The sequence below is a fragment of the Raphanus sativus genome, chromosome 9 (genome assembly GCF_000801105.2).
Source record: "Raphanus sativus cultivar WK10039 chromosome 9, ASM80110v3, whole genome shotgun sequence".
Classification (NCBI taxonomy): domain Eukaryota; kingdom Viridiplantae; phylum Streptophyta; class Magnoliopsida; order Brassicales; family Brassicaceae; genus Raphanus; species Raphanus sativus.
This window is the reverse complement of record NC_079519.1, coordinates 5,312,222-5,325,931: the sequence shown is the minus strand read 5'-3', so window position 1 is coordinate 5,325,931 and position 13,710 is coordinate 5,312,222. Positions and strand designations below refer to the sequence as shown.

The 13,710-nt window shown below is 33.5% G+C and overlaps 2 protein-coding genes across 2 annotated transcripts; one reads left to right on the top strand and one right to left on the bottom strand.

The window, feature by feature from the left end:
- Positions 1 to 3,311: 3,311 nt before the first annotated feature.
- On the bottom strand, positions 3,312 to 5,517 carry LOC108824112 (cysteine-rich receptor-like protein kinase 44). Its single transcript, XM_018597473.2, has 5 exons — positions 5,175 to 5,517; positions 4,884 to 5,094; positions 4,530 to 4,767; positions 4,283 to 4,433; positions 3,312 to 3,896 (listed from the first exon to the last, which is right to left on the bottom strand). The coding sequence occupies exons 1-5, from the start codon at positions 5,373 to 5,375 to the stop codon at positions 3,501 to 3,503; spliced, it is 1,197 nt and encodes a 398-aa protein (XP_018452975.1). The 5' UTR covers positions 5,376 to 5,517; the 3' UTR covers positions 3,312 to 3,500.
- Positions 5,518 to 11,123: 5,606 nt separating this feature from the next.
- LOC108824386 (glycosyltransferase BC10) lies at positions 11,124 to 13,468 on the top strand. The gene is made up of 2 exons (XM_018597804.2): positions 11,124 to 11,755; positions 12,693 to 13,468. Exons 1-2 carry the CDS (start codon positions 11,174 to 11,176, stop codon positions 13,329 to 13,331), a joined length of 1,221 nt encoding a protein of 406 aa, XP_018453306.1. The 5' UTR covers positions 11,124 to 11,173; the 3' UTR covers positions 13,332 to 13,468.
- The last annotated feature ends 242 nt before the right edge of the window (positions 13,469 to 13,710 follow it).

Genomic DNA, 13,710 nt, shown 5'->3' with positions numbered 1-13,710 from the left:
AAATTTATCAGGGGATATATCCAAATAGAGAAAGTGGGCCATTGTTTTGGTAACGGGACATATGAGCTCTGTTTAAGCAAATTCTCAAGGGGGAAGAACTTAAGACCTCAAAGTATTTCTATTTTAATTAGTAACTAGATTTTGATCCGCCCTCTAAGGGCAGGTATATTTTTTGTTGGAAAAATTATTTATGTAATAAAACTATGATTTTTGATAAATTATATATTTTAAAAATTTATGACTTATTTTTGTTATTTTAATATGACTAAATATTTGAAGACTCTAGATAATTCTAATCCGTAATATGATTTTATTTATTGAACCCGAAGTTCAACTTATTTTACACTGATTTTTTTTTAATTTAAATAAAATATTTTATATCTTCCACCCTCTCTGTATTGAAAAATTTATTTGTGCATTTAAAAATATTTTCTTTAATTTTATTAAATTTAGTTTATGTGATTTAGTTTTTATTTTCAATGAAACTATTTTTTAAAAAGTTGAGATAATTTAGACCCGTATTATGATTTTGTTGATTTAATCATCTGTTATTTCAACTTGATTTTATTTTGAGGTTTCATTTATTAAATGCTTTCAAATAATTAATAACGTGAAAGATTTTTTAGAAAAATATGGCGTAAATATTTAAGAAAAAAAAATTTTAAAAATGGTAAGAAATTAAATATTAAATACTATTTAATATAATTGCAAAATAATGAATTTTTATTGGTTGCAAATACTGACGGCAAAAAAGTACATACAATATTTGTAATTAATTGGAAAAGTTAGGACCATATTCATAAGAAGTATTATGCTTTAATAGTATAGATGCTCATGCCTAACTGATTTTATAAATTGATAAAAAGATTGTTTATTTTGTAAAATAATTATATTAAATGAAAAATTAAGTGACAATAAATGTAACACATTTCTATTTTTATTTAAGTTATTATTTTATTCATAAAAACATGGCTTTGAATAATTTTTTTGATTACGTTATTTTCCACCGGTTGAAACTAAAATAATTTTATTTATTGAACCCGAAGTTAAACTTATTTTAAACTGATTTTTTTTTAATTTAAATAAAATATTTTATATCTTCAACACTCTCTGTATTGAAAAAATTATTTGTGCGTTTTAAAACATTTTCTATAATTTTATTAAATTTAGTTTATGTGTTTTAGTTATTATTACAAATTTAACTATTTTTTAAGAAGTTGAGATAATCTAGATCCGTATTATGATTTTGTTGATTTGATCATTTGTTATTTCAACTTGATTTTATTTTAAAGTTTTATTTAATAAATGCTTTCAAATAATTAATAACGTGAAAGATTTTTGGAAAGCTATGGCGTAAATATTTAAGAAATATTTTTTTAAAAAAATGGTAAGAACTGAATTATTAGATATTCTTTAATGTAATTGCAAAATAATGACTTTTTATTGGTTGCAAATACTGCAGGCGAAAAGGTACATACAATATTGGTAATTAATTGGAAAAGTCAGGACCATATTCATAAGAAGTATTATGCTTTAATAGTATAGATGTTCATGCCTAACTGATTTTATAAACTGATAAAAGACTGTTTATTTAGTAAAATAATTATATTAAATGAAAAATTAAGTGACAATAAATGTAACATAGTTTTATTTTTTTTATTTAAGTTATTATTTTATTCATAAAACATGGCTTTGAATAATGTTTTTGATTACGTTATTTTCCACCGTTGAAACTAAAATATATTTTTTTACTAAATTGAACATTTAACCATATATAAAACTTAGTTATTTACATTTTTGATTTTATAATTGGCACAAAATCTATATTGATTAACTAATAAATAAAAATCTGCACTATTATTATTATGGTAATATAATTAATGATGTGTATTAACGTTAAGGTAATATAATTAATAAAATTATTAAACTAATGAAATATGGAAATACAATTAATGTAATACTACTATTCATGTTTCCAAACAACTTTCATTTAGAATACTATACTTGTTTTCAAACATCTCCAAAATGTACTTGAACTTTAATAATATATATTTAATAATATAGATGGATACTGAACTAGTTATGTTATTGTGTTTAGTCATTGGTATCCAAGTTCCAAAGTCTTCTGTTTAGCTACGTACGTTAATCAGTTTCTTTTAACGGCTGAGTGAACACGTTTTTCTTCATGATTTTTACTTTGGAGTTAGGTTCCTATCTTGTAGCTAGTTTTGACTTTGAGCAATGCTAATTGCTAGTGTAGCTACAAACGGTAACGGACATAGCAAAAATGTCAACAACGTGCGGGAAAAAGCAGTCATTGTTTTGAATGCATGTTTTGCCAAACCTTAACCCTTGAATTTTTTAACTTACGTACCAGATTAATAGAATGAGTCTTTTCCAAAAAGTTTTTTTTTTTTATTAAAATAAAAGAATCAAAGGTAAACTATGACTAATGCCAACGAACCCTACTTTATATAAGATCTTCAATGAATTTAATCAGTATCCTAACTCCTAAAAGGGCTCAACTAACCAAAAGCAACCCGGACGAGCTAATTCAACTGGTAACATCTCAGGCATTTGTCTAAGAAGTCACGAATTTGAGTCTCGGGGGTGGGGGAGGAAGGGGAGGGAGAAGTGTCCAAAACCCTAACAGGTACAGATAAAAGCTGGATCCGGGCCTAGGGGAATTAAGGCCGAATGCCCGAACTCATCCTGATTAATCAAAAAAAAAAAAACTAACCAAAAGCAGAAGACAAAGTAAAAGTCTTCTTTGATTTAAACACACAATTAACCTCAACAAATAAATTTAAATCTGACATAATACCGAAGAAAACAAAAACCAAATACAAGAAGTATATTACCACAATAAGACTCTACACAACATACTAATACTTAATGATGGGCGTGAGGAGATAATCAATTGATGTCTAACTCTATTTTGTTCGGCTTGGTAATTTAGTTATGTCAGTCCAACTATAAATTAAACTATACATAAGATCATTAGAATTAGAAGCTAATGTATTATCTAAATTTTATTAGGGCGATCTATATACACACCTGCACAAACATATGGCAGACCCAGTATTAGAAACCAATAAAAGGTAAACCACATCTACATGACTTGATAGTTTTGGTTTTAAAATGAATAAATTGATTAGAACTTTTAAACTATAGGTTGTTAGAATTGTTTACTTGTGAAACTTGACTTAGTTGCTATCATACATCTCAAAACAATATAGTTAAAATAATACCTTCAGTAGGTTAGTGCCAAAACTGTTCCTCTCTGGGAAGTTGCAATTGTGGTACTTAGCTAGTTTAAAACAGCTGCACTACTAATAAATTAAACTAACAGTATTGTTTTAAAGAAAACTATAAGATCCATAAACACATAATATATAGTTTAAAAATCCCCTCTTATGTAAATATATACACCGCACGTAAACAAGGGTGCATGCATTTATAGAATTTAAGATTCTTTTTTTCTTTTCAAAATCTAAGATTTATCTTCCTTCGGCAAAGGAAGACATGGAAATGGAAGTTCTCGAGTGCTCTTCGACGACGCTATTCGGTCCAGACGCTCCTCCTCCACTTCTTCTACTTTTAAAACTGTTTGGTTCGCTCCCGGTTAATCCAAAACCTTTTGAACCAGCACCGGTACTTGCATAGCCGCCTCCTCTACGACCTTGGAGTCCAGGACGACCAGGTTTAGGCATATCAAATGAATCGCTGGACAACATTTGATGAACCATGTTCATATCCGGTCTATTTGATGTGATTTGCTGGCAACAGAGTAACCCTATAATGAAACATGTGGCTGCTTCGTCGCGGTTGTATACTCCTGCTAGAGATTGATCCACCAATTCTAGAATTTTGCCTTCTTGGTACATCTTCCACGTCTGTATAGTCAGTCATACATATATTAAACTCCGGTTTGAGGTAATGACCGGTTAAGCAATTCACCGTGCTGATCAGCAGGACATAACATATTGGTATTAGGATTGATTCCTAATTCCCCTAGTATGGTATAATGAGATGAAAATCTAATATTAACTTGTGTAGGTTATGCAAAACCATAACAGAATTGGTCCTGAAATTTTGAAGGCCTAAAATAATTTATTTAAGATTTTAGTAAGAAGATTTTTGTCTAACAATTTGTGGACCTATGTTCATATATAATAATAACTCGAAAAATATAAAGATCCAAAGCTACTATTTCACTTAGCTATGTCGAAAGCAGACTATACATAACAGTTCATGCCTTCATGGTATGATTAGAACTTACATAGCTCAAGAGATCGGCCATTTCCGGTCCAAGACGATGATTTTGGTTCTTTCTTCCACTTACTATCTCCAAAACCAAGACTCCAAAGCTGAAAACATCTGATTTGACCGATAATAGACCGTGTAAGGCATATTCAGGAGCCATGTAACCACTGCACATGAACACACTCACATAAGCTCAACTAATGATGCATACATATGACAACATTCACATTTATTTCAGGTACTAGAGATTGTGGTGTACTCACTAGGTACCAGAGATTCTAAAGGTATTAGTATGAGTGCCATCGCCTGGGAATAACCGCGCCAAACCGAAATCCGAGATTTTCGGGTTCAAGTCATTGTCTAGAAGAATGTTGCTAGCTTTTATATCTCTGTGGATTATCCGAACCGGAGCTTCTTCGTGTAGATATAACAGTCCTCTTGCCACGCCTATAATTATTCTCCATCGGTTGGACCAGTCAAGTAAACCGGGGTTGATCTTATCTGATAATTACAGATAAATTAATGGTTAAACCAAACCGCATTGAATTGAATGAATCAAACAGAACAGAACCGATGATTCAGCACGGTTTAGTACGGTTGAAAATTAAGAGATGTACCGAAGAGAAAATAGTCAAGACTCCGGTTAGGAAGATACTCGTAAACCAGCATCTTTTCTGGACCGTGGAAGCAACAACCAAGCAACGAAACCAAGTTCTTGTGTTGAATCCTAAGCAAGAGCTTAACCTCGTTCATGAATTCTCTCGACCCTTGTCTCGAATTCAACGACAGTTTCTTCACAGCTATTTCTTCACCACACGGCATCGATCCCTGTTCATCACAACGTCGTCGTATCAAATAAACATCACCTTTCAAAGAAGGAACGAAAACAGAATTGTCTTATAAGTTACCTTGTAGACAGGACCAAACCCGCCATGTCCTAGCCGGTTCTTCTCAGAGAATGAATCAGTCGCGATCTCAAGCTCTTGGAGATCAAAGAAGATGCCACGGTCTTCACCGCCGTCTTCAGCGGATACATCTCCCTCAGAAGCGTTATGACCACCACACATCTTCAGTAACGCCATGAAGCCACCGCAAAGACGGCGAACCATCTCTGGTTCCTGTAGTGAAGATTATGAGGTGCAGTTGTGTGTGGCTTGGTTGGATTAGATATTATCTCAAACCAAGTTGTTTGGTGTATAGAAGAGTAAGCTGTACAAACTCGTATTAATGCCAGCGTAAACAACTCGTTGGCCAGGTCAATATCGTTTACTCAGCATAGGACTTATAACTACTAAATACGCGTTATATTAAGTTTCCGTTTTCATATTTGTTGAAAGCATTTTTTTGCTTTTGACCAAAAGAAGGACTCTGCTATTTAAGTGCTGATTATGGATTAGCTTAAGAGAATTTAAAAAATGTATGAAAAGTAAGGAAAATTAGCAACAAGACAACGTAAGAGACTACTGATATGAAAAGATTATTTGAAATCTAACAGCTGAATTTAAAGACAAAGTCAAGTGGTCAAAGCTAACAAAGTAATCCAAAAGTCAAGTCAATGCAAGGGACCTCATTGATTGGAAGATAGCAGTCTTAGACAGGAAAAAGCAAAACATCTTTCTCGTAAGAATTTTCCTCTTGGCTTGTGGTCACCTCATCGGCGGTTTCTTTATAAAATATCTAAATAATTAAAATAATAATAATTTAAAATAGGATAAATTAAGAAACAAATGGTAAAGATACATGTTTTCTGAATTGCTAATTTTATTTTTAGACTAAAATTAAATATATAACTAAATAATATTAAAATATTTATATTTTATTATTAAAATACTCAAGTGAATATCTCTGTTATTGTTGATGCTTTATAAAAGAAAAAGAAAATTTTTCCTCTTGGACCACATCGAATTATTGTTAAGCGTATAAATAAAAGAGAAACTATATAATCCTTGAATTAACCTGGATTAGACCCAAAAATATAAAAGCAAATTCAGACCCAAAAACTCAGATCTAAACCCAAAAAAAAGAAGAAAATTTAAATATATTCCAAAAGCCCGGCCCAGGCCCAACCCAGTTAAGCCACATATACCATCTCTGAAACCAACCAAGAACATATAAAAAACCGCTAACACCACACAGTCGCCGAGATTTGTTCGTCGCGGTGGCTTCGCCATGAGGTTCCGATACGCCATGGTGTGTTCGTCGAATCAGAACCAGAGCATGGAAACACACGCTCTCCTGAAGAGGCAGGGGTTCGACGTAGCTTCTTCGTACGGGAATGGTAATAACCTTAACTGTTTTTTTTTTCAGTTACAAGCGAAATGGTATGCTGCAGATGCTCAAGAGGAACTTATCTGTGATACCTTCTCCACAGATATGGAAATACAATTGCTGGTGTGTTTGATGTTGTTATGACATTTGAAGAAAAAGTTTTTGATTCAGTTCTTGAAGGTAATCTTAATTTTTTTTTTTAATCGCTTGATCGTGACGGCTAACTACGTTGATGTTCCATCACAGCTTTTACAAATCTGCAGATCTTAATAACAGAGAAGAGCCACCTGTGAAAACCATACTGGTGATGAACTTGGAGGCTAAAAGATAACCACAATGAAGCAGCTATTGGTGGTGGCCGACTTGCCTTGGACCTCTGTCAAGAGGTTAATAGTCCTTTTCTATTGTTCACAATTTAAGTCAGTTTTATAACTCTTTATATTGGGGTGAGTGATACATCATACAAATTATAAACTAACGTGTGGGTGGGTGACTGGTGTTGTGGGGGGTTTTAGATTGGAGGGAATGAAACATGGGAATATACACAATCGATGATAATGTCTCGGGTTTTGAAAAACAACAGAGGCGGAAACTTTTTTTTTTCGGGGTCAAATGGAGGAGACTTGTTTATAGCATTTTCATTTTATCAAAATGAGTTCTATTTGCGGATCTTTAAAGGTTTCTCAAAAAAAAAAAAATCCGTTTAGACCCATTTAGTTAGATGGATTTTAAATGGGTAGTTTTGTTAAGACTCATTTAATAAATAGAGTTCTGATTAAAATTAATGAGAATCTTATTAATTCATCTATAAACTATTAAAACTAAAATACATTTAGTAATTAACCCTAATTCTTCCTAAATAATTACAATTACATGCCACTGAATTTTAACAACTATTTATTTAAAATTATTATTAATAATCTATCTACCTAAATATTCTCTAACTAATAAAGGAAAGATTTTGAATATGATATGCGTAATTCACTTTTAAAAAACCACCATTCTTTATAATTTTGTAAAACAGTGCTATCAATTTTAAGTATATAAAGAAATATTTCCAATTACCATTATTAAATATATTAAGGTTACAATCTCCTCAAATCTATCAGTTGAATACGATATTAATTTGTAAGCCCATCACTTATTTAACTGATTCAAAATTTAACTCAAAACAACATTATATACTAATAATATAATATTAATCATATATTTAAATCATACAAGAATTTTTTTAATATAACTTTAACTCAACATAAAATATTTATCTATGTTTTGAGAATCAAACCAGACATTGACTCGGTTAAATTTGGATCAGTGGTCAGACTGGTCTAACCATTCCAACCGGTTCAACCGGGTTTCAAATTTTAATATAATTTGAAATTAAGTAATTATATATATATGCATCAATACTATTAAAACATGAACATGACCTATTGATATAGGTGTGGTCCAACTATTTGAATAAAACTATTAAAACATTTTATAAAAGAAATATAATACAAAAACAAAAAATATGATTAAAAACATAAATATAAAAATTAAATTTCTAAAAAATATAAAAACAAAAAATAAACCCGCCTTTTTAAGGGCGGGTCATAATCTAGTTTAACTTAATATAATTAACTAATTATCTTTTGTGAAAATGTGATTGTGTGGTTTTGGTGAAAAAACTCGATTTCGGTTTTGACGGGAAAATTTGATTTTATGGTTTTGGCAGAAAAATTCGATTTTACGGTTTTGACGGGAAAATTTGATTTTACGGTTTTGACGGGAAAATTCGATTTTACGGTTTTGATGGGAAAACTCGATTTAAGGTGGAAAACTTGTTTTACGGTTTTGGCGGGAAAACTTAATTTTTTTGTTTTTTGGCAGGAAAATCCAGTTTTACGGTTTTGTGGGAATACATGATTTTACGGTTTTGGCGGAAAAACTCGAATTTACAGTTTTGACGTAAAACTCGATTTTACGGTTTGGTGAGAAAAATCAATTTTACAGTTTTGACGGAAACTCGTATCTACGGTTTTGACGGAAAAACTCGATTTTACGATTTTGACGGGAAAACTCGATTTTACGGTTTTGACGGAAAAATTCGATTTTACGGTTTTGACGGAAAACTCGATTTTACGGTTTGGCGAGAAAACTTGATTATACGGTTTTGGCGGGAAAACTCGGTTTTACCGTTTTGGCAGAAATACATGATTTTACGGTTTTACCGTGATAATTTGAATTGCATTTATATAATAAAAATCAGTTAAATTGTTTTATTTGTTTCGTTTAATTTTTGTTAATTTTTGTGAAGAGAGTATAAAGTTAAAAACATTAAAAACTATATAATAATAGTTTAAATGAGTCTAAATGGGTTAGTGCAATATTGTGGATCTAAATGGTACTATTCATAATAGAATTTTTTTTAAATGGATCTAAATGGGTATGAATTTTAAATTGGGTAGGTCTTAAGTGAGGTGAGTTTAAATGAGGTGGATCTTAAATAAGGTGAGTTTAAATGGGATAGGTTTTACCCTCTCGCTCCATGTTACCAGATGGTTATGCTTGGAACCATACTAAGTCAGGAGTATATTCAGTTAAGACCGGTTACGATCTACTCCAATCGATGAAACGAAGCCTTAAACAGGATGTGGTTAGTGAACCGAGCTTCACGTGTCTTCTAAGCCATGTGTGGAAGATAAAAGCTCCAAGCAAGATGAAGCATTTCTTGTGGCAAGCTATCTCGGGCTGTGTGGCAACAGCAGAGAGGCTCACTTATAGACACATGGGTACCGATAGGAGTTGTCCTAGATGTGCTGCCCCAGTGGAGTTTAATCATCTTCTTTTTGAGTGCCCCCCAGCCCTGCAGGTTTGGGCCTTATCGGACTATCCGTCCCTTCCGGGTTACTTCCCGAGTACATCTATATACCAAAACATGAACATTCTGTTTTGGAAGACAAAAGAGGTGGCTCCCTTGAGACCACAACTCGATACCTTCCCATGGATCTGTTGGTACATCTGGAAGGCGAGGAACGACAAACTCTTCAATGGGAAAGTCGTATCCCCGATGGATACTCTTCAACACGCGACCCTCGAGGCCGAATGTTGGAGGACGGCGAACGAAAAGGAGGACGAAGAGGGGGAACATGACGGTACCCATTCTTCAGAAGTGGAGACAGTGCCACCTTGGATACCCTGAATCCCTACCTGCCGAATTGATGCTTCATGGATTGATAATGGCAGCGTTAGTGGCTTAGGGTGGAGTTTCAAGGACCATATGGGCTATGTATCCTTTGGACAAAGGGCATGTAGCAGGAGCCTATCAGCACTGCACGCTGAGATGGAAGGTTTACTCTGGGCAGCTTCATGTATGAGGAACATGAGGATAACCACGATAAGCTTCGAGACGGACTGCACGGATCTGGTGGACATGATTACGAATCCGGGGGAATGGCCAGCATTCGCGACAGAGATCAGGATTTTCCAGAGCCTCCATGAAGATTTTGAGGATTTGAGACTGTCTCATATTCCTTGAAACATGAACGGACGGTCCGATGCTCTAGCTAAAGAAGCAAGAAAGAGATGATACATTTTTTCCCATATAGATCAGACCCGGTCAGATGGAGGGACTCCACGGAGACTCGGCTCGTCGGACCACCACTTGATCTAACTAAGATGGGCAGCTGCCAAAAAAAAAAAAATAGGATGGGTTTTACCATTTTAACATCCCTAGATGGAACCCATCATATCAGTTGTAGCAAGGAGCAAGGTATAGAAGCTCAAGAACCTGTTCATCCAACGCAGATTCCCCTGTATGTTTTGTTTGTAATGAGTTGATCTTACAACACATCTGATTCGTTTCTGTTTCTGAAACTTCTTGTTGAAACTTCAAAGAAAGTAATAAAATTATTACTCTATTATTTTAGAAAAAAACAATGAATTATTTATAAACAGAGTGACACTAGTCCTTAACCCAAGCATTACTTCAGCTTTAATGTCACATTTAAAATATCATAGTTACAATATTATTAATTTATAGAGTTTTTGGTATATTATTTTCCTGCTTTCAAAGAATTATTTAGGACTTGCATTAAAAACATAACAAATATGTGATATACAATTTAAAAATCCAAATAATCTATAAATATAGATAAACTTTAAAGACATAGATAATTTATGCAATTGAAGGTAATCTTTGACAAATAACAATATTAGACGAATTGAAATACTTGAAATGAAGTCTTTTGTTAGCCCATCCGCTCAAGTGTTTGTTTACAATATATACATTTATAATTTATAACATATGTTAAATATTATGTCATAAAATTGATAAACATTCCGCACGAAGCGCGGACAAACCACTAGTTTTAGAAAAAAACAATGAATTATTTATAAACAGAGTGACACTAGTCCTTAACCCAAGCATTACTTCAGCTTTAATGTCACATTTAAAAGTTAACGTGTCTACATAGTACCCAATTCGTGTACCAATCAAAATAAGATCCTCTATTAGACAATTCAATGTTTTCAGGAAGTCCCAAGCCCCGTGAGATTAGAGATACGTCATAAAGAAACCAATTACGAAAAGTCATTTCTAGAGATTCTTCTTCACTATATATAAACGTTTTTAAACCACACAAACCCAAAAAAAAAAATGATGAAGAAGAAGAAGAGCCAAGAAACGGAAGAAGACTCTCTTCAACAAGAGAGCCGTCATCATCTTCACCAAATCTTCATATCGATGATGTTCAAATCACAAAGATTCTTCCAACACCTCGTCTTGTACTCGTTTCTTATCGGTTTCGTATTCGGTCTCGGCTTCCTACTCAACTTCCACATGAGAAACATATCTTTCAGCCCCCAGCTCTTTCGTCTATCTTTTCCTTCTCCTTCCCTCTCTCCACAGCTTCAGCCTCAGCCAGAAAAAAACGTTTTAGTAAAAGAAACGGTTGTTCCTGAGCCGGAGAGGGTGGTGATCATGCATAACATGACGGCGGAAGGAGAACTCATGCGGCGTGCGTCGAAGGTTCAAGAAACGCCGTCGACGGTGAAGAGGAAGAAAGTGGCGTTTATGTTCTTGACGAGAGGGAAGCTTCCTCTGGCTAAACTGTGGGAGAGATTTTTCGATGGCCATCAAGGCCTTTTCTCCGTTTACATTCATACCAGTGACCTTTCTTACGTTGACGATTGTATTCCCGAAACGTCGCCGTTTTATCGTCGGAGGATTCCAAGTAAGGTCAGTCAATTTCGTCGTCATCACACGATTTTTTATTATTTAAATTGTTTTTTTCTTTTCATTACTGATATAGCTAATTTTTTTTTTTGAACAACTGATATAGCTAAATTAAATCAGACAAAAATAAGGTCAGCTTTAGAGATTTGCATTCGTTTTTGGAATATCTTCATCCTAAGAAGTATATACATTTACTTTATAATTAGTGTGGTGGTGTTTAGAAGCATAGGGAATATGACATTTCACAATTACCATATATATTATATCTTTCTCATTTTGTCACGCCTTAGTTTCTTAGTTACTGAATTATAAGAATGATGACTGCAAAAAAAAAAGTACAGTAATATGTGGTGTAACGTTTTAAGTCATATCAATTAACATAAAAATACGTAATTACTTTTGTACGTTTTTATTTTTATTGAACTAAAAATACGTAAATCTGTGGGTTTAACTCTTCCACTCATTAGATTAAAGTTAACTTACAAGAAGAAGAAGAAGAAGAAAATGTTGCGTATCAAAGAATTTAGTAGAGTCGAAGACAGAAAGAGATGTTTCATGGACAAGAATCATACTTATATGCATCAAAAAGTATCTTATAAAAATCTTTCGTTATAAAAATACTTATATGCATCAAAACAAAAATACATATACATCACGTGATGCGACTAATAGTGACCTTATTGTTTATTGCTTCTTCTAATAACCAGTTATATAGGGATCATACTTAGTATTTTGACAAAAAGTCATACTTACGTTTCTTTCGAATATGTCATAAAGGCCTCTTACTTTTCCTTTCAATATAGATAAGTATAAAACCGTTGAGTAGTCTATTACAAATATATACCGACATACGGAATTTTAAATTAACCAATTAAATTGTTAATAATGTAATTAGATGCACTGATTAGTCTAACCTCCTTGGTTTTATAATGTTTTGTAGGAAGTGAAGTGGGGTATGGTGAGCATGGTGGAGGCCGAACGGCGGCTACTCGCCAACGGTCTGCTCGACGCAGCAAACCAACGTTTCGTCCTCCTCTCAGAAACAGACATACCTCTCTTCAACTTCTCCACCATTTACTCTTACCTCATAAACTCTCAACACTCTTTTGTCGACCTCTTCGATCTTCCTGGAGCAGCAGGTCGCGGCCGCTACAACCGACGTATGTCCCCACTCATTACCCGCAGCAAGTGGCGAAAAGGCTCTCAGTGGTTCGAAATCGACCGTGAATTAGCTTTAGCTGTTGTCTCCGACAACAATTACTTCCCATTGTTCAAGAAGCATTGTCGTTGGGGTTGTTACTCTGATGAGCATTACTTGCCAACGTTTGTTCACGTCATGTTTCCTGGGAAGAACGCGAATCGGTCGTTGACGTGGACGGATTGGTCACGAAGAGGACCACATCCGAGGAAGTATACAAGGCGGTCGGTGAGGGCGGAGCTTCTTACGAAGCTGAGGAATAGAGAAGGGTGTGTGTATAATGGGAACGAAAGTAACAAATGCTATTTGTTCGCTAGAAAATTCGATGAAAGTTGTATAGATATGTTGATTCATTTTTCTGGTAGGATTATGGGGTTTTAGTTTTTTTTGGACAAAACTTGGGTTCACCCTATGATGAACCTTTAAATTCACCACATCTCTAATAATCAATCAAAGTGCCAACTAGATTAATAATAGAATAATTTAAAAATAAATAATATCATATTTAATAATGCTAATGTCTCTATTTAATCCATAAATTCAAACTCTATACCCTAAATCCAAATTCCAAACCCTAAATTTTAACTTATAAATCCAAATTCTATACCCTAAACCCAAATCTTAAACCCTAAACCCAAACCATAAATCATAAACAAAAAAAAATCTAAACTCTAAACCCAAAACTATACCCTAAAACCAAATCTTAGACTCTAAACCCAAACCAAAAACCCTAAACCCAAACCGTAGACCCTAAACCCAA

What these genes read in the sequence shown, in the direction of transcription:
- LOC108824386 (XM_018597804.2), top strand. Translation starts at nt 11,174, where the DNA reads ATGATGAAGAAGAAGAAGAGCCAAGAAACGGAAGAAGACTCTCTTCAA. An exon ending in GTCGGAGGATTCCAAGTAAG is followed by an intron (nt 11,756 to 12,692) that starts GTCAGTCAATTT and finishes AATGTTTTGTAG; the next exon opens with GAAGTGAAGTGGGGTATGGT.
- LOC108824112 (XM_018597473.2), bottom strand. Translation starts at nt 5,375, where the DNA reads ATGGTTCGCCGTCTTTGCGGTGGCTTCATGGCGTTACTGAAGATGTGT. An exon ending in GGTTTGGTCCTGTCTACAAG is followed by an intron (nt 5,095 to 5,174) that starts GTAACTTATAAG and finishes TGTGATGAACAG; the next exon opens with GGATCGATGCCGTGTGGTGA. An exon ending in TCTTGACTATTTTCTCTTCG is followed by an intron (nt 4,768 to 4,883) that starts GTACATCTCTTA and finishes TGTAATTATCAG; the next exon opens with ATAAGATCAACCCCGGTTTA.